This window comes from Seriola lalandi, unplaced genomic scaffold (assembly GCF_002814215.2).
Source record: "Seriola lalandi dorsalis isolate HSWRI2012SDOR001 ecotype SW California unplaced genomic scaffold, Sedor1 jcf7180002054671, whole genome shotgun sequence".
Lineage (NCBI taxonomy): Eukaryota > Metazoa > Chordata > Actinopteri > Carangiformes > Carangidae > Seriola > Seriola lalandi.
In genome coordinates this window covers 338336-356571 of record NW_019525224.1, presented here as the reverse complement: position 1 = coordinate 356571, position 18236 = coordinate 338336, and the positions used below count along the sequence as shown (strand labels likewise).

At 40.9% G+C, this 18236-nt stretch overlaps 2 protein-coding genes across 4 annotated transcripts; one reads left to right on the top strand and one right to left on the bottom strand.

The window, feature by feature from the left end:
* Positions 1 to 371: 371 nt before the first annotated feature.
* On the top strand, positions 372 to 15533 carry bcl2l13 (BCL2 like 13). Of its 2 annotated transcripts, none has more exons than XM_023421319.2 (7): positions 372 to 505; positions 1583 to 1787; positions 3960 to 4049; positions 4812 to 4968; positions 6047 to 6119; positions 6330 to 6458; positions 12671 to 15533. In XM_023421319.2, exons 2-7 carry the CDS (start codon positions 1646 to 1648, stop codon positions 13733 to 13735), a joined length of 1656 nt encoding a protein of 551 aa, XP_023277087.1. In that variant the 5' UTR covers positions 372 to 505; positions 1583 to 1645; the 3' UTR covers positions 13736 to 15533. The 2 variants fall into 2 exon arrangements, with proteins under 2 accessions (XP_023277087.1, XP_023277088.1); XM_023421320.2 differs by lacking the exon at positions 372 to 505 and adding an exon at positions 976 to 1182.
* Positions 15534 to 15663: 130 nt separating this feature from the next.
* On the bottom strand, positions 15664 to 18116 carry bida (BH3 interacting domain death agonist). 2 transcript variants are annotated; one of them, XM_087177968.1, is made up of 4 exons: positions 17959 to 18116; positions 17315 to 17596; positions 16762 to 16898; positions 15664 to 16231 (listed from the first exon to the last, which is right to left on the bottom strand). In XM_087177968.1, exons 2-4 carry the CDS (start codon positions 17577 to 17579, stop codon positions 16037 to 16039), a joined length of 597 nt encoding a protein of 198 aa, XP_087034094.1. In that variant the 5' UTR covers positions 17580 to 17596; positions 17959 to 18116; the 3' UTR covers positions 15664 to 16036. The 2 variants fall into 2 exon arrangements, with proteins under 2 accessions (XP_087034094.1, XP_087034095.1); XM_087177969.1 differs by having other exon boundaries at positions 16762 to 16895.
* Between the last annotated feature and the right edge of the window lie 120 nt (positions 18117 to 18236).

Genomic DNA, 18236 nt, shown 5'->3' with positions numbered 1-18236 from the left:
GTAATTTGGTCCCTCATCTTTGAGGTTTATAAAGTTGTTGATATTTGCAGCAAAAAGTTTCTGCAAAGGTAATTTAAGTTAATAAGCTTATCATTTTCATTTAGGAGAAGCATTTTGTTGTTACCTGGTTGTTAACTACTACATTCCCATGCTCAACTGACATTGTGCACTTGCAGTTGCTAGGATACGCTTGGCAATTTTAATCAACGCTCGGTCATCCAAAAATATCACACACTTTCACTTTAATGATAGTGTTACTTTATCGCTTAAAAAAGTTAAAACACTGTCCGCTACTTAACGCGAGTGTTATTTTGAAGGTATTGACAGGAAGGTTGGTGTTATATTCTGGCTAGCTTGTGTAGATTCCAAAGCACACTGTGTACTAGCGCTACTGCTGCCTGCCAGTGGTGGTCTGCCCTCTACAGCTACTGCTGCAGGGGACTGTGTCGCATATTTCCATTCAATCTGTCGTCTGTCAGCACCTGTTTGCCTTTGGACAAGGACGGTAAGAAATCGGCTCAAACTGGACTTAACTACAATTAAGTTTTGCGTCTCCGAAATAGCACCTAAAACGTGTACCGTTAAAGCTAGCTATAGCTTGCATGTGTGCTGAGGGGTTCCAGCAACGACTCGTCTAACCAAAAACGGACTTGTTTGTGTAGCAAACCATTTTCTAATTTGACAGATAATTAGCTAATGAGCTATATGTATTATATTAAATGAGTATGATTGTATAACGTTAGCTATTGGAGCCATACTGTCATTTTGATAAAACTGAACGATAATATTACGATATATTTTAATTATATTCTACATACTAAACTCGTTATGATATTTTTATTTAAACATTGGAACGTTGGTATTAACTGTTTTGGAACTCCGCTAATCAGCTAGAGGGTTTATTTTGATAGTTATAACCGGAAGTTTCTCTTTCATTTCGCAAACTTGTCACTTATCAAACTTTTGGCCCGCATGGTGGCACCTCATCTCTGGAGGACGATGTGAGATGATAAGCTCGGACTTGAGAGATTTGTTGTGTCAGTCAGAGCATTCTTACGCTCAGCAAACCTACAGGAGACTAATAGTGAAGTTCAGCGATATCTTAATTTCCACTAAACATTTGCTCAGTAAAGGCTTTTATTGAAGGACCTTTCACGCCCATCTGCCCGCCACGTGTGTCATGTAAGTTGAATTGTGTCATGATGTGAATACAAAAAGTACCAACTATGGGACTTTCGATTTGTGCTGCTCCATCTATGTCTTCTATTAGCAGCCACATTGTTCCAAAGGCATCAAAAATTACAATTAATGATCAATTGTCAAACCAGCGAGTATGTCCACCTTACGCAATGAGCACAGGACATTGTGACACGGAGTGGGACATCCGTTTTATGTCATACATGCAACAGCTGTTTCACAGTTAAACAACAATTGTCATCATGATTTATAGCCAGAGCCTGACATGGATTTCCTTATTTTTCTTTGTTGATGGGGGCCTTAGCCAGAATTGACTGTACTGCAGATTGCATTGATTGTCACAGTGACAACTCATTATTCTTCCTCTGGCTGTCATTTTCCTCAGGTGAGACGTCCGGCTTTGACTGTGAGAATTAATGTGCCTGAGAGTCTGACATAAGTCTGTTCAATGGCTACCTCGGGCTCCATCGTTTCTGCCTCCACCACTGCCGTTGTGCCTGAGGGTTTCCATTATGAAACCAAGTACATTGTTCTCAACTACCTGAGAATGCTGCCTGTTAGTAGATCACACACACTAACCACAGCTCAAGGTAAGTGGAAAGACTTTAGACTTTTGATTCTCTTCATGTTGTGCAGTCTGACGTATATAGGGCAACTCTTACACTTTTCGGATTTACACAGCACACAAATAGAGTTGTGTGCATATGCACATGTAACAGAAAATATGCTGGGTGTGTAGGCAGGTTGGCACCTGTTTACCAGCTTAATTTAGCTTTCTCAAACATTGACTTAAAAACTCATCCAAAGACTGTGCCCATGTACACATGACATTAATGAAGTGGCCAGTGCTACGTCTAAGCTTAGCTGCAATAATTTCAATATGTTGTTCAGAGTAGCTGAAGACTGGCCTGTCTTCACAGAGGGTTTTATAGCAACCTTGTGCCATGACCTCAGGCTTGCAGCATTCCTATTTTCCATCTTGTTCCCTGTGTGACTGGAATGCAAAAAAAAAAAAAACAGCAAAGTATTTTTTTTATTTGTTATATATATATATATATATATATATATATATATATATATATATATATATATACACATATGTGAAATTTGTAATTCTTGTATAAATCTGTGTGTGTTATGTGCTGTTAGAGAAACAATGTATGAAACTAAATCGCACGCTTGCCACCAGCATGTTATGAGTCTTAATTTCTGCAATGAATCTATGGCCACAGCATGTAAGTGGTGAAATAAATTTTATTGATTACAGAGAGGGACATATCCCAGTTGGAGGGTAAGACAGTTCTGCAGGATTTTAGGTCAGGCATGTCACTCCTTCTGTCTCAGGATGAAGAACAGAGCTATATGGGGGAAAGCAAAAAAAAAACAGAAGGAGAGAGGGGAAGTCCTCTATATTTCCTGTCCCTTTTTATTGTTGTGTGCATGCTTAGAATGGGTGGAGAAAGGCAGATGAGTGGCTGATCCCTGCTTTCCGCTTGACCCGGTCCAATTTCTGACAGCCTGTCATGTGTAATCACCGTAGGATTACTCACACGCCAATGGACCAAAGCGAAATAGTTGGCTGGCTAGCTGTCTGGCTGAATGCTGAAACAGCACCAAGCCCAGGAAAAACCAACACTGGTCCTCAGGGTGTTCATGTATGAGCTGCAGTGATAGAGAGAGTGGGAAAGGGGTTGACCGAGTGTCCCCTTGTTAAAAAACAATTTAATTTCCCATGTGTTAAATCAATGGAGAATGATATTTCAAAGTCATTTGTACTTTATTGCTATTGGCTGCTAGTCCCCAGTTTAGCTGTGCTGTCTCAAACCAACAGAACTAATGGCGTCCACATTCCATCACAGTGGAAATCACCAATGTCGTTGGTTTGAGCGTGTGAAGAGGAAAAAGTGTCACCCTTCCTTATCAAATGACTGAAGGATCTTTCCAGACTGAATGGCCACATTCAGAATGGGTTTTGTGTGAATGTGAAGGCTCGCGCTCATACACCCAAGCAGCCTCCAGCATAAGTTCTGCACTGGTGCCTTGTGTGCACGTGATGACAGAGCACCATTCTCAGCGACAACATGCTGAGGAGGAGGAGAAGGGGAATGACTTGAAAGTAGAGGGAGTTAGTACTAGTCTGCAAACATTTTTTCCCCACCAGGAAAGTCGATGTATGCATTTCTGGTTTGTATGGAAAACTGAGCGTATGTAGTCATGTCAAGTGTGCAGGAGTCATTGGCTCATCACTACGCTGGAGTCAAGGAATGGTATGATATTAGATGTCTGCCGATACCAAGTCAGATCCAATATTTATTCTTAGTTTATGTTTCTTCCTAAATGACACAGCTGTACAATGCACACTAAAAGTAAATTTTTCCTTATTTAACCAGGAAAATTACTTGTTGGAGACTTAAAATCTGCTTTTCAAGAGATTTTCGGCCAAAAGGCCAGCATAAGAACATTGTTAACAACAAAATAACAATAAATACAGACAGCATAAACAGACTAAGACAAGTGTCGCACACACTACAAAAGAGCATGCAAAATATTCAGTTATGATGCAGAAATTATATGGTAAACAGTTTATTTTCTTTAGTGGTTTTGTGTAATAATTTATAAAGTGCTGTGTAGTATTAGTGAAGAGTCAGCTTGTGTGTGTGTGTGTGTGTGTGTGTGTGTGTGTGTGTGTGTGTAGTGAGAGTGAGAGTGTGATACAAAGGGAGTGAAAGACGGTTTGTACCACATGTGTCTATCTCTTTCAGGAGATGGCCAGGATGACAGAGAGAGGACTGTAATGATAAAAACGCAGATAGAGGAAGAGCTGAGGCAACTGGAAGATGAAATCACTGCCTGTAAGTGGACACACACACGCAGTTTTTTTCTTAACACTAACACACACACACACACAGCTTCAGTGGTTGTTCTCAGAAAAATGTTTGGTTGACAAAATACAATTAAAATTAATTCTCAAGTCTTTAGTTTATGGGGTCAAGTCTCCATAATGTTTTAGAAACAACGTGTAGACATTCAAGTACATATGCAGATGTATGCAAACCTCAATAATGATAGTTTAAAGGACAGCACTCTATAGATAAATGAAAGGAAACACAAACTCAAAAACATTAAGGCTTTAAAACTTTTTTTTGTCAGTTGTAAATTCTCTGGCGACAGTTGGTTTGTCTGTGCAAAGGAATTCAGAAGTCAGTGTTGGTGAATGTAAAACATGACATGTATGCTGTGTTTCTTTACATAGCCACAGTTCTCTGAGTAGCATGACTGAGCCCAATTTTAGTAGTAGTAGTAGAGAATTTCTTTTCTTCCTGACAACTCGCATCCTTAATTTGTCACAGGAGGATTCCCAAAGTGAGACACTTATTCATGCTACTCAGTGAACCATAGTTACATAAATAACCCAAACTTTCATACTAACCTTATATAGACTTTCAAACTCTTCATGTGCAGTCTGAAAAATATATTTGCATAGATTTAATTTCTATCTTTCATTTTCTCACTAGTCTGTCTGAATCTTCATTAGAAGTGTCCAGTCTCAATAAAATTTGATTCAATTTTTTTTTTTTTTTTTTTTTTGCCTTTCTCCGCTGTTACCACCCCAGCCTTTACCACCACAGGCTTCGACCGCCACTCATCGCTGGTGTTCAGTCCGGCCAACCCAGAGACCTCTATTGAAGACTGCCTCGTTGTGATGGGAGACCGGGTGACCAGAGAGCTTGACACATCCCTGGCAGAAGCTGTACACACACTACTCACAGGGTTAGTTCTGCAGAGCTGTGACCATATTTGAGAAAAAAAAAATCATTGAATTGATTTAAGTTCACAGGGAAATGCTGGTTTAGATAAATATGCTGCCAAATCAGCATCAGTTGTTTCTGCTTTGAGATTATCATTCCTATTAATCCTACTTCTTGCAAATGGGCAATCCAAAAACATGCATTTCAGAGGAAGCATTATTGTGTGTGTCAGTGCAGCAACCACACCATAATATTGGTTGCTATTTATTTTACAGTATGAGGAAAATTATTGTTCCACAATCCCAAAGGAATGACAAAGTCAGTGTTAATATACTGTGGCTGTAGTTCATTTTCTCCTGAGTTAACTCTTGAACTTTACAAGTTATGCAGTCAATTGAGGGAGTGTAAACAAAGGAATGTAAACATAACTGTGACAAAATGGCACAGAAAGTATCAAACTATAAACTAAAATATTACACTGGTAAAGACAGATAGGGTATAAACAATGGCATCATTTCATAGCCCATCCATATATGCAGTTTTCTTCTAAACACTAACACACTCACACTCACACACTCATTCACTTCTGCTTTGCAAAACCAGACAAATTTGGAAATCCTGGAGTCACTGGGAAAGGAATGGTCATACACTGCTCAGTCATAATCTTAACCCAAACATGTTGGCTATTTGCACTGTATTGAAATATGTACTAGTATTTGCCTTTGGTTGAGAGTGAGTTGCAAATGCACAATGCACGTAATCCCCAGATGCTCCAGTAGAGCAGCTTAGTGGCTACTGGGCAACTTCCAACTGTGAATGAGTGGAACTGTGTGAGAGTGGTGTGTGGGACATGGAGGCAAAAGAGCATTCATAGTTGGGGAAATTCCCCAGAGAGTACAAAGTGCCTTTTGGACGACAACATCAACGACAACAACAAATTTAATGTCCAGCCACATTTATCGATCAAACCTCAGTGTTTTCAGTCAGGGATACTTATGTCTTGGCATCCAAATATGTTTTTGTAAAATATGTTTTAATATGTCCTAAACAACTAGGTGTCAAACTTGTTTAATACCAGTGATGACGTCTGTGTGTTTCAGGCCTCTGGACTACCAGAGATTTAAAGACACAACACTGATTCTATCAAGACAGACACAGGGAGGCTGGAGCAAGGTGAGCAAGTCACGAGTTTGACTTGTCCTCTTTATACTTTTTTAAAATTGCTCAACACATGCAAAAGGTACAGCATTTGTTCTGTGCACTATTGCCTTTTTATATATTTGGTAACTAATGTCTCTTACTAACTCTCCACTGCTTTCTCTCCTTCTTTTTGTCTCCCCCTTAACTATGACTTCTACTCATCTTTCCTTCCCTCTCTCCCAGGTGGTAGTGCCTTTGGTGCTGCTCCAGGCTTTACAAAGCGAGGGACAGTCTGTGACAACTTTGTTGCATCTGGGGGTGCGCTTACTAGAGGAAGATGAAGCTGACTACATTATTCAGCAAGGGGGATGGGTGAGTTTTACGCACGCAATGGAGGAAACCATAAATGCATACCAGTACTAATTTTATTCTTAACCACCCGTAAATCAAAAATAACTTCCTGTTACTGTACTAAGCCTATTTATATGAGCAAGAATTTTAATTACACTAACAAAACACTATTCCTGAGAAGATTCCAGAGTATGAATATACTTAAAAATGGTGCCTGTTAATTACTTTCAAGTTACAGAGATGTTGATACAATCTAAAAGGTGAAGTATAAGTTCAGTATAATAAAGAGCAGCAACTAGTTAGTGCTTCTTAGTTGTATTAATGACTAAATATTACTTAATGGAAAGTTGGAATGTAGTGCAAAGTGAACAGGAAAAATGGTTAAAATAAATGTACAGGCTTCTAAATGGCCAGATGAGGGCACCAGTGAGCTACCTGTACAGTTATTTCATAGCCCAGACTAAGTCCCTGTCCCTTTTGAGATCTACAATAACCCCATAACTGTACACGAGATTCAAATTGTACGTACATATGTACATACTGGAATAAGTTTTTATGATTATAATAAAGCCTCAACAGATAGTGTACATAAATAACCTGACAATATTCCAGTCTAATTAACCTTATAATTCTTTCATTAAGCTTATTTTCATTCACTAGTTTTGACTTTCCTTGTAGGATAATGGCTTGATTTTAAACTAAACCAGCGACCCCTGTCTCAGTCCGGAGTCCTATGCTGTAACTTTAATGTGATGTCCCTGGTGATTATTTACATCATTAACATTAATCTGTTGACAACATTCAGTCATGGTTTGGACCAAAAATGTGCTTGTATTTCTGTGGCTTTTTTTCTGTAAGAAAAAAAAAAAGCATATTGAATTAAGATGATAAACTTGTCCAAACATTGACTCATCTTGGAACTTGCAGTTCAAGCTGTGCATGTTGCAACTAATACAGGTGAGAACAGGCTGAATATAGAGCAAATCCAGGGTGCAGTTTACTCAGGAATATGTCTCCTTACTGTTCCCTAAGCTCACACTTACCATGTTTTCATATTCTCCTACATATGCTACTTTTGCTGCAACTTTTCTTGTGATTTAGATTTGCATTATTTTTTCAGTAATGATATTGGCGTGTCTTCAGTTCTCCAATGTTATAATAAGTGGAACACTGCGTCACAGATGGCTCCCTATGAACCAGGTCATACTGACGAACGGTCACGTGACCTAACATGTTAACCGCTGCCCTGGTCGCCATTACCTCATTGTCATGATGCTCAGCCTGGTTTTCATGCAATGTAACGTGTACGCTGGGTACAAACAAAGCCACATTCTTGCTCTGCGTTATGTCACAGGGGATGAACGGATGAGGGACAGGATCAGCAATGGAGGAGAAGAGGAGGAGGAGGAGGGAGAGAGAGAGAGAGAATGCATGAAGAGACTGGTGATAGGAAGGGAGGGAATACGAGGGAGGGGAGGGGTGAGAGATGAGGAAGAAACGGGTTGGGCACGGTGAGAGAGCATAGTGAAATCTCCATTAGTTTGACAGCTGCCTCTATGCACACTTCTCTCCAACTGGCTTTCTACCTCCACTCCATCTCCTAGACTCTCTTGTCGTCTTGACTCTCTTGAGCTTTGTCTATTCAAGTGTAAACCAGGGGGTTGCAAGACTTTGCATTGAGGTAGGATTGTTTTATTTTGGTTGTTGAAGCAACTACAGAGTGAGATGATTTATGTTGATATGTATGTGTGAGTGTGTTCTCTGAGAGAGTGACTGTGCAGCGGCAACAAACCTTCTGCAGATGCTAACTGCTAAAAAATGAGGAACATCAAGTTTTTTTATATTAGAAAAGAGACGACGGAGAGCAGAGACATTTACTCATTTATTTATCCTTTATCACATTTTGTTTTGAAATGATAGAAGAGAGATCTGCACAGAATAGTACCGGTCGCTTTTCTGTGATGAATTGTTGGAAAGTGGATATTATATCTATTCGTCTCGTCCTCTTCTAGGACATCGTTGTAACAGTAGTGCAAGTGACACACAATGCAAGGTTTGGGTGGCTCTCATCATTGCCTTTTGTTTAGTTACACACGAATACAATAAGGATTGTTATGACCCTAATGTGATGTACACTTCATTTGGCACGAACAAAACCAACAGCCCTCAGACAGCAGACAGCCAGGGGCGGATAGGAGAAGGACATGATTGGGGAGGGACAAGGGGGGAGATGGTCCAAAAAAAAAAAAGGCTTACATGGTGAAAGAGATTCTAGTCTGTCTGTCTGTCAACTGTTGTTGGCCTGTCCTTCAGGAACCAGACAGATGTGAGGCCTGAATGCGCACATCAGCCATTTCATATTAACGTCCTTGCGAGTGTGATGTAATATGACGCCAGAGGTTTTCAAGTGGCAGACTGACAATTGCACCTGACCTCCTGGAAAAGATAAAGGGATAACGAAGACATACATTCTTTGACTATCAAATTATTATCAAATATGCTGCAGGAAAAGCAGCAGATCTTAAAGAGCAATAAAGGAATTTTTATAGGCCCTTAGTTTTATGATGGCGATAGCTGCTGCTGCTGCTGCTGCTGCTCAGCAACCGTGAAGTTGCAGTGATGATATTTTAAGGACAAGGTGCTGAAAGGGTTCCAGTCTGGGCCGAGTCAGGGCACATCACGCTGTACAGTGTAACAGTGCTCCCCCCCGTGTTACGTAAGCACCCTCTCAGCAGCTCCAGGGTGAAATAATGTGCATCACTGTGCCACTGCACCAACATGAGACTGGACTAGAGCAAAGTGCCTGAGCAGGCAGAGGAAGCCCCAAAAATAACTCTAATAATCCTCTAAAAACATCATCACCAGGGGCTTGACTGGCCCACTTGTAGCTTGCTGCAAAACTTGCTACAGCAGCAACACACTGGCTGACTGCCAGGGTTTAAACAGGGCAGCCGTCCATTTCTCTGTCTCTCTGCCTATCCATGAGTCTCACTGCTGCCACAACACTGTTAATGATGACCGGCCAAAAACCAATATTTACTGATGCAAATTGCGTAGCCGCACACAACAAGAGACTATTGCATCAGTATAAAAGGGAATTAGCCCAAGGCTCTCCCAGAGTTGTCAGATTGCATCAGCAAGTTGTCAAAATAACCATGCTTTGTCTTGGGTTGTTTTATACTGCTGTCAACAAGCAAAAGTAATGTGTGGGCATGTGAGAATCTTAAGGTGATGAAGTGTTCCCTAAACATGATGATTAAATAGAAAATATACTGATGGAGGTAGAGATTTTTAATGTGTTTTTATAGCATTTGTTTGTGGGTTTGACAGTGTTTTCCCATAATAATGTCTTCCTGCTCTGTTTTGGGTTAACGGAAACATGTGTACTCGCAAATGTAACTGTACAGCAGATATTCTAGTGAAGTATTTAAAACTTCTGTGTTTGTGGTGATGGAAATTTAGTTTTCATAGCCATTCTGCATTATAATAAGTTAGTTTAATGACCAGAGGCCGGCTGAAACCCCTTTTTTTTTTTCTTTTTTTTTTTTTAAAAGAAAAAGAAATGAAATGGGAGCTACAATTAGGTGTTGATGAGTCCCTCTCAGTCCTTGGTCTCAGTCAGCTGCTGTGCGACCTCTTGCAGTGCTTGTCCATTTTGAACAGTGATGACATAATCCCCATAAATGTTGAGCGTGCAAATGAGCCAGTGAACATTACATTGATCAAAATGATCACAAAATTGTCACTGGTTCACGCCAGTTCGAGATACTGTAGGATAGTTTGACATTTTGTTGATATAGAAAGTGTGCTCTTTGTAACAACCCAGATCTGAGGTTTGGATTTGCAAGTGGATGCAGCATGTTGACTGTATGTGGGAGTCATGTGCCAATGTAGCAAATACATGTAAATGGTCACAAAAATGTAGCAACTATTTTCCTCATTGTTTGTTCAGGGTCTTTTTGGCAGTGGCTGTGTTACCTGGCCCCCGTCAGAAGCAGTGTCTTATATCAGCGCTGTGTAAAGTTGTGTTAAGAGTGAAGCACTAGTCGACTGTACACCTCTACCTCAGGAATGTGGACTTGTTTTTATATAGTTTGTGTTTGCCTCAGGGTGAGGGTGGAGAACTGTGGAACATGCCTGACAACAGAACACCTCTTAAAACTTTAGTATGTTTCCCAACAACATGGACCTCTCAAGCAAGAACAAACAGTGGATTGTCTTCTTAGGTGTGTTTTTCTTTCATTGTTTATTCTTTATGTTAAATTATTGCTGCAGGTTTCAAAGGAGTTTGCAAGAATTGCTGTTTATCATAAATCTTTGTGTGGGTGTTGTTATTAGTTACAGAGTGTCTAACTTTGGACTGTGCCCGTTTAGATGGTGTATTTTTCCTCTATAATTTTTATACTACACTTATAATGCTTTGTATAACAGCTACCACTAAACTGCCTAAAGTTATGGAATAAATGGTTTATAGTTGCTAGCTTGTGTGCCATAGTTGGGGAAACCCAGTTTGTATTATTCATTAATGACAATGCAATTTCCACTGTGGCACCATTCACCTTTTGAGGTTTAAATGTCAGTTTGGATTTAGACCAGTGAGAACTTTGTAGCAGTAGAAACTTTGAATGCAGAAAGAGGTTGTTGATTATAATTGTTCTCGAGTAAAATCAGCATCATTTTGCTGTCAATTTTCTACCACATGGCAACCCTGTACTGTCCTGTCCTGTTGTGTCCAGCTGATGGGGAAGCTGTATCCTGAGGGTTTTGTGAAACACTCTTGCTCTCCCACATGCAAATCAGCTTATGGAGAAAGCGAATGTTGGATAATGATGGAGTGCTGTTAGATTTAATCTCTCTCCTGCGTCCCAGGATTCAGCTTTGCACCACACTGAGTGTCCTTGTAAGGAAAATAACCTTCACAGCTTGGCTGTGCCATTAAAAATCATCTTTACATAGGTGATCACTAGTTTACATATGCTTCTTCAGGAGTTGAATGGTGTGTTGATCAGATGCAAATTGGTGGTTATGGACACTGAAAAGAACATAATGTCCTATTACCATGTTGCCAAATGAGAATGTTGCCTTTGGAGCTGCTTTCTGCTGTCAGGACCTTTCGTGTGCCGCTCAGACAAACACACAATCTCTCCCCCTCCCTGTTAGACAAACACGGCTGTGCCTACTGTCTGTTTGAATCTCATCTGTTCAAGTCACACCTACGTGACATGCACTGCAACACAACAGAGAAGCCTGCTTGTGACAGATCCAAATTTAACTTCAGCCTAATCAAGCCAGGTTCATTATCTGTAAATGCAGATCAGTTATTTATCACACATACAGCCTTGTCTCAGCATTTTTCATCTGCTGGATTCACCTGCTCAGACAGAGGTTAGCTATGCCAGTGTTGTGGTTCTGTGTTTGGCCTGCCTGAATTACCTCGGCTGCTACCGAGTGGACTTCCATGAACATTTGTATAGATATTCATGGTCCCCAGATGATAATCTGACTTTGTTAATCCTTTCACAAAAACCTTGTATTAACCTATTAATTTATTGTTATGAATCTAGAAGCTGTTTGCCCTCAAGATAGTGAGCATGTCATTATGTATCTTCTTCTTTGGCCTATTTTTGAGCCACATAATGTAGATTCTGCACCACTTCCCTGCACGCTCAGCAAACAGAGAGATATGGCAGTGATGTTATGACAATCCAGCTGTGGAAATTAGTTTGACCTTTTTAATATTGTCAGGTCAAACATGAATTCACTTCAGCAGACCTTTGTGTTTGATTCAATTAACTTACATGGGTTTTGCATGAGCAAGCTGACCTCTATTGCAGTTACTCATACCCACATGATCATGATATGCCCTTTACATAATAGGAAAGCATTAGAGATGCTTGATCCAGTGTTGGGTAGCAAGCTGCTTACCACAAGGTGGCAGAAAAGGCTAACTTAAAGAATGAAGCAGTGCAGTGAATGCTAAATTTTACTTGGTGTCTAAACCCAGAAATCTGATTAGTCATAGGAAGTTCAGATGGCATAAGTTGATTTTATGATTCTAAATGTAATTTCACCTGTGCGATAGTTCACATAAGTTTCTGTACTAGTATATGATAGTTAATTCTTGTGATTTTCTTGGAAGAAATTGTCCTCCATAATGTCGCACCCAAAGGAAAAGCTCACAATACAGTACAAAATATAAATATATCATCTTTGCTCCTGTCTGTCTACCACAGGGTGAAATATTCAAGCTTCAGTCAGAAGAGGAGCGAGGTGTGACCATCGCTGAAGACAGCAACGACATTTACATCCTCTCAGGGGAGCAGCATCCTGACCAGCTGAGCCCTCCTTCATCGCTCCTCTGCACTGGAGACAACAGCAGTGAGCAGAGCTCCTGGCAGACAGAAAGCTTACCTGTGTCTCTGGCTGGCCACGAGTCTTGGGCACAGGTTGGTGCAATGGACCCTGAAGACATCAAGAGCCTGGACAGCAATGAGGGCGTGGCTCTGGCCGAGGAGCGCAGTGAAAACAACTCCTCAAATTCGGACATTGTCCACGTAGAGCGCGAGGAGGCTGAGCTGCTGGAGGAAGGCGGTGAAGTCGGAGCGATAGAGGAGAGCATGATGAGTGTTTTAGGCACGGAGAGCGAGCTGGCCGAGCTCAGGGAGGAATTCAGGGACCAGACTCCACCTGTTCCAGTGTCAGCCGAGGCAGACTCCACAGCCCCGGCCTCCCTGATTTCATTAGAGGAGCCAGTTGTAATAGAGACGCCTACAAGCTTGTCAGCAGAACCTTCCCTCATCTCCTCAGAACCAGAGCTGCTTCCTCCGGCCCCTGAAGCTGCTGCCCCTTCTCCTGCTGAGCCAGAACCTACAGCACCTTTATCTGTTCCTGCTGTGGAACCAGAGCCTGAGCCAGAACCAGCTGCTGCCACTACACCAGTGCCTACTGAGGTGGCACCCCCATCTCTGGACAAGGAAACCCCTTCAGCACCAGCAGGACCTGAAGCCACACCCGAACCAGCTTCTGAACCAGAACAGGAGCCGGAGCCTGTAGCAGTGCCTCCCCAGTCAGAGGAGCCCCAGCCAGAGCCAGAGACTGCGGCAGAGCCAGCTGTGGCCCCGCTGGCTGCACCCCTGGTCTCGGACGCCACAGAGGCCCCCGTAGAAGCCCCAGCTGAGGAGCCTCCAGTGCAGTCGGAGCCGGTGTCAGAGTTCCCAGTGCTGCTTTATGGAGGTGCTGCACTGGTGGCCCTCGCTGCTGTAATGGCATACGGTGTGCTAAGCTGCAGGAGGAAGTAGAATAGAGAAGTATCTTTCTCAGGGGAGGAGAATGCAAATTACAAGATGTTATGGTAGAAATAAATGTACTAGTAAGCACATGGTGGGACTCTCCTTCCAAATCGTGTTGGCTTTATCAAATGAGGCTAAATTTTTTTTTTCTTTGTTCCCTGCCCTGATTTCACCTCATCCTCATCCACAATCCAATTGCTAAGAGTCCTCACTGCTTCACTCCACCAGGTACAAACATAGAAGGGGGAAAACAATGCACTCCACTCTATTCTTTATTTTCTCCCTTACTTGGAACTGTATGTTTAAATTCTTCAGTCTCCAGCCCTTCATCTCCTAGATTGGAAAGTGTGTGGCTTTCATCCCTATCCTTTTAGTTTCTGTTGTGTCTGTGGCTTTACTGTTTGGATTGTTGTGTGCCATTTGAGTCCGTGTTAGCTACATGGAAAATTCACTGACAACACTGTTAGCTGGAGAAAACCTCAAAGTCCACATTTACTCTTGCTGTGTGAATTCAGGTTTTCTTGCACTCTCTCTTTCTATGCAGCAAAGTAGCATCTCTTTATATTTTTTTCCCTCTAACTGTGATGAGATATTCTGATACTTTCTCTGATAAACAAACCAAATGTATGATGGTATGGAAATGAAACCAGTAATTTGATTTTTTATTTGTCAGTTTGAAACCACTTCTGGAAGCAACAAAACAGGCATATTGGATAGGATTTATGTTCCTTCTTCCAATGTTGCACAGAGGATTTCTATCACTTTACATGCAGCATGTTTTAGTTTTTGTGAATTGAAACATTAGAAAATGATGTGCAAGGATGGATTTAAGTATTTGAATGTCTCCTAATTTAAAGTACTGCTGCTGCTCTGCACACTTCAGGGTCCGGAGTCATTCTTTTGCCACCATCAGTATGTAAATCTGAAAATATTGTGAAGGCCCAAAAAACTGTCAATGGATTTTTCAATTTTTTAAAGATACCTTGATTTTTTTGGGTTGCCTATAAAAAGTCCTTGTGTGAACTGCACTATAACTTGTTTGCATTGAAGAGGAACGTGTCAGCCACTGCTTATGCTTACCATGCCAAAGTGAGCAGTATTACTCCAGATCAGGAGTGAAGCAGGAATGTAACTGCACCGTGTGAACTCAGTCTTCCCTTTAATGAAAATCTATTTCATGGTTGAATTTACTGGATGGGCAGCTCCCCACTTAAATCACCTTTTCTGACCGGCGAAGTCGTCAGTATTTTGCCCTGTATTCTTTCTATTACTGACTCATGCCACAACTTAACGATGGCTTGTGAACCTGTCACAGTTTTTTTTATTAGTATATCAACTCTCCTTGGTGTAGAGGTAGTAGTTCACTGTGAGGTGTTGAAGGCAACAATCAGCTCTTTAGCGACAATCAAAACATTATCAACCTCTTTCACATAAAGAACGCTCTAACAAAGATTTGAAATTCTGAAAACAAAAAGGTTGAAAGCCCTCACTGCTGCCACCACACAATTTAAATACTTTGAGGATTTGGGGTTGTCGTTGTAAATTGTACCACCATGAGAATTCATGAATGGCTGTTAGAATATGGCATTGGACAGACACAGTCTTCTTTGATGCAGAAAGGATGTTTCCATGTATGTCTCAGTATTACACATTGTAATACCCACAGACTCAAACTACGCCTGCTTTCAAAGGGAAACTGTTAAAGTACAGAGCAGGATGGATGTCAAAAGGTCCTGACCGCGACACTTTGTACCTTGACTTTCCTACATTACACTGTTTGAAATGAGAATAAAAAGATTAAACTATTTGAGCAGCTTTCTGTGGTCGTTTGTTAAAATGCTTCAGTGTCTAAATTTCAATTTTACAAACTTAATGTTTATAGGATACAAAATAAAATCTCAAAGTATTTATTTTATGATTGAAAGTAAACTTAAATCTCAGGAATAACACTGTTTATTTGTTCCAAGGTACACAATATACTGTCTACATTCATATACCAAATATAAAACTGACTGAATACAATCATATATTTCAAGTATGGAATGAAAAGATACTCTTTTAAGCAAGATTTAACAGAAGCATTAAGATTCAGAGCACATAAAGTAATGAAAAGCTTCAAGTGTCATTAACTCAATTTTCAATTTCCCTTTTACAAAATTTGAAAATCAAATGATTCATTATCACTTTCCTTTAGTTTGAAAAGTGTCAACACAGCTCCTTTCACAGTTGGACTGGTCATGAGGAGCAGGTGTCAGTTTCGGAATCCGCTCTTCTTTCTCTGTTATTTCCTCTCAGCCTACGGTTCAAAAGTCACCGGGTACTTCTACAGATGTACTGCAGTGCAGTGTTGAAGAGGTGTTTCAGAAACCGCGGGGCCTGCTGACACACTCCCTTCACCAGGGTGAGTGTGAGGGCCATAATGACTTGCTCATGGGGTAGATGCTGTGGGACCCTGATGTGCCTCATAACCCACTCCACCTCCTGGGAAAGGTAGTTATTCCACTGCTGAGAAACAAATAACAGAATGCAGAGTTTAAAATAAATCACTTGGGGTTTATCATAGTGTTTTATAGCAGACATGGGTTACCTTGCTGCAGACAAAGACTACTACATTGTTATGAAATCAAATTAACCTTAAATTAAACATTACCTGCCAAATAAAAAGAGCAGAGGCATCATTTAATACAGCAAATGTTATATATACATTAAATGAGTGTATAGCTTTTATTTAGCCCATCATCTACAAACTAAAAAACAAGTTGTGTCAGTACCTCAGTACCTCAGACAAATTATGGCAGATTAATAGTGTTCTTGGGCCAAAAAGCAAAACATTTGTGGATTATCATTTCAGTCATCAGTTTAAACTCTCGTAGTATGTCATGGGACATTGCGCCTGTCATAAAAATTAGGGCATGACAGCAAATGCTTGCTAAGACGACTACTCAGTGATAAGAGAAGTTTGTCCTAGTTATTACAGATAATGGCCATCATATAATCTACAATTCATAAATCCCCTATGCTCAGAGCAGACTTACTTCATAGTTGGAGGCTGATATTCTTCTTCTCAGGTTCACGGTAGCCTGAGCCACAACTTCGCGCTCAAGCTGGTCTGCGATTTCTCTCAACTCTATTGCAACCTGCTGAGGGGCTGCTGCAGCCTCATGGTTTCCTACTGGAAAACAAGATTGCCCAAACATCAGTATACTTGAGTCAACATAATGTTTAATGTCTCTGGATTCAACAGGGAAATGAAAGAAAGTTAAGTTTCCATAAGTAAACATACAGCAACAAGACACATATACAGCTGCCTCTTCCTACTTTCACTTTGAGTCACAAGTTCTTTTATTACTGTCACTGAGAACAGCCAGTCAGAACTTCTATATTATGTGGGTCAAGATGTATTTAAGTACAGATTTGAGTCTGTAAGTGGATTTATTTTTGATACATCCAGCCAAAGTTTTGCTTTGAGAACAATCAGCCACAAACAGAGAAACGTGAAACAGCTGATGTGATGACAGAGTTTGTTATGATACTATGAAACTAGCTGTAATGTCACAGTTTGAACTTAGTTTAGTTTCAGTTACTCACTAGGCCACTGATGTTCCACCGAAGGCTGAATATCATTTAGAAAGCCTGAGACAGAGCTGACCGGATGACCATCAGTCTCAAGGTCACCATCGTCCAGGGTGTGTATCCTGGAGCCATTGCAGTTGATGTCCCGGGTGAGATTTAATCCCGTGCCCAAAGAATGAAGCTCCTTGTTGTAATCTACGTTGCTACAGTCTGCTTGAAGGAAGGCCAAAATGACCAGGGCAGTGTTTTGACCACCACTCGTATTCAACAGCTCGTCCATTGTTGAACACTCTCAGCCTTTGTAATTTAGACAACAACAATGAGAGTAACTACTCGTGTTCATTTGATTTATAGCAAGTCAACCATGTCGGAAACACCTAAGTGTTGAGATTAACATTGCTAACCCCACTCAAAAGTTCCATCAAAGAGAAAAGTGACTGAAGGAAAGTAACTTAAGTAGCGGACTAATTTCAACAAAGGATACTTAAACATTCATATCATTTATCATTCACAAGCACGCACCATGTGAACAACGGAAGTATCATTTCCATGTTTCAGTTGGCTGTCTAGCTAGTTCGAAAAGCTAAGCTAACGTTAGCTTTCGAGCATCGAAGTTATCGTTAACATTACGCAAAAGCAAAATTACTCTTTTTACTCACATTCGTTACTTGTGCCACATACGTTAGCTCTTCACTTCACACAAACAAATGGACTCGATTAGCGATGCGCCATAGATCACAGCCCACTGCGCAACCAGCAGCAGATCTAAACAAACAGCAGCTCCTCAACTAATGTTTCTCTACATTGAAATGCGAGGGCGGGTTGGTGGGGGTGAGGGGGTGCTGGATCGTCCAGTGCATCACGATGCATTCACAAACCGTCGGATATTCCAACATCCAACACTGCATTGCCATTTGATAGGATATTCGCTTTGATG

What these genes read in the sequence shown, in the direction of transcription:
- bida (XM_087177968.1), bottom strand. Translation starts at nt 17,579, where the DNA reads ATGGACGAGCTGTTGAATACGAGTGGTGGTCAAAACACTGCCCTGGTC. An exon ending in GGTGGAACATCAGTGGCCTA is followed by an intron (nt 16,899 to 17,314) that starts GTGAGTAACTGA and finishes CTTGTTTTCCAG; the next exon opens with TAGGAAACCATGAGGCTGCA. An exon ending in TATCAGCCTCCAACTATGAA is followed by an intron (nt 16,232 to 16,761) that starts GTAAGTCTGCTC and finishes TTTGTTTCTCAG; the next exon opens with CAGTGGAATAACTACCTTTC.
- bcl2l13 (XM_023421319.2), top strand. Translation starts at nt 1,646, where the DNA reads ATGGCTACCTCGGGCTCCATCGTTTCTGCCTCCACCACTGCCGTTGTG. An exon ending in CACACTAACCACAGCTCAAG is followed by an intron (nt 1,788 to 3,959) that starts GTAAGTGGAAAG and finishes TATCTCTTTCAG; the next exon opens with GAGATGGCCAGGATGACAGA. An exon ending in TTATTCAGCAAGGGGGATGG is followed by an intron (nt 6,459 to 12,670) that starts GTGAGTTTTACG and finishes TGTCTACCACAG; the next exon opens with GGTGAAATATTCAAGCTTCA.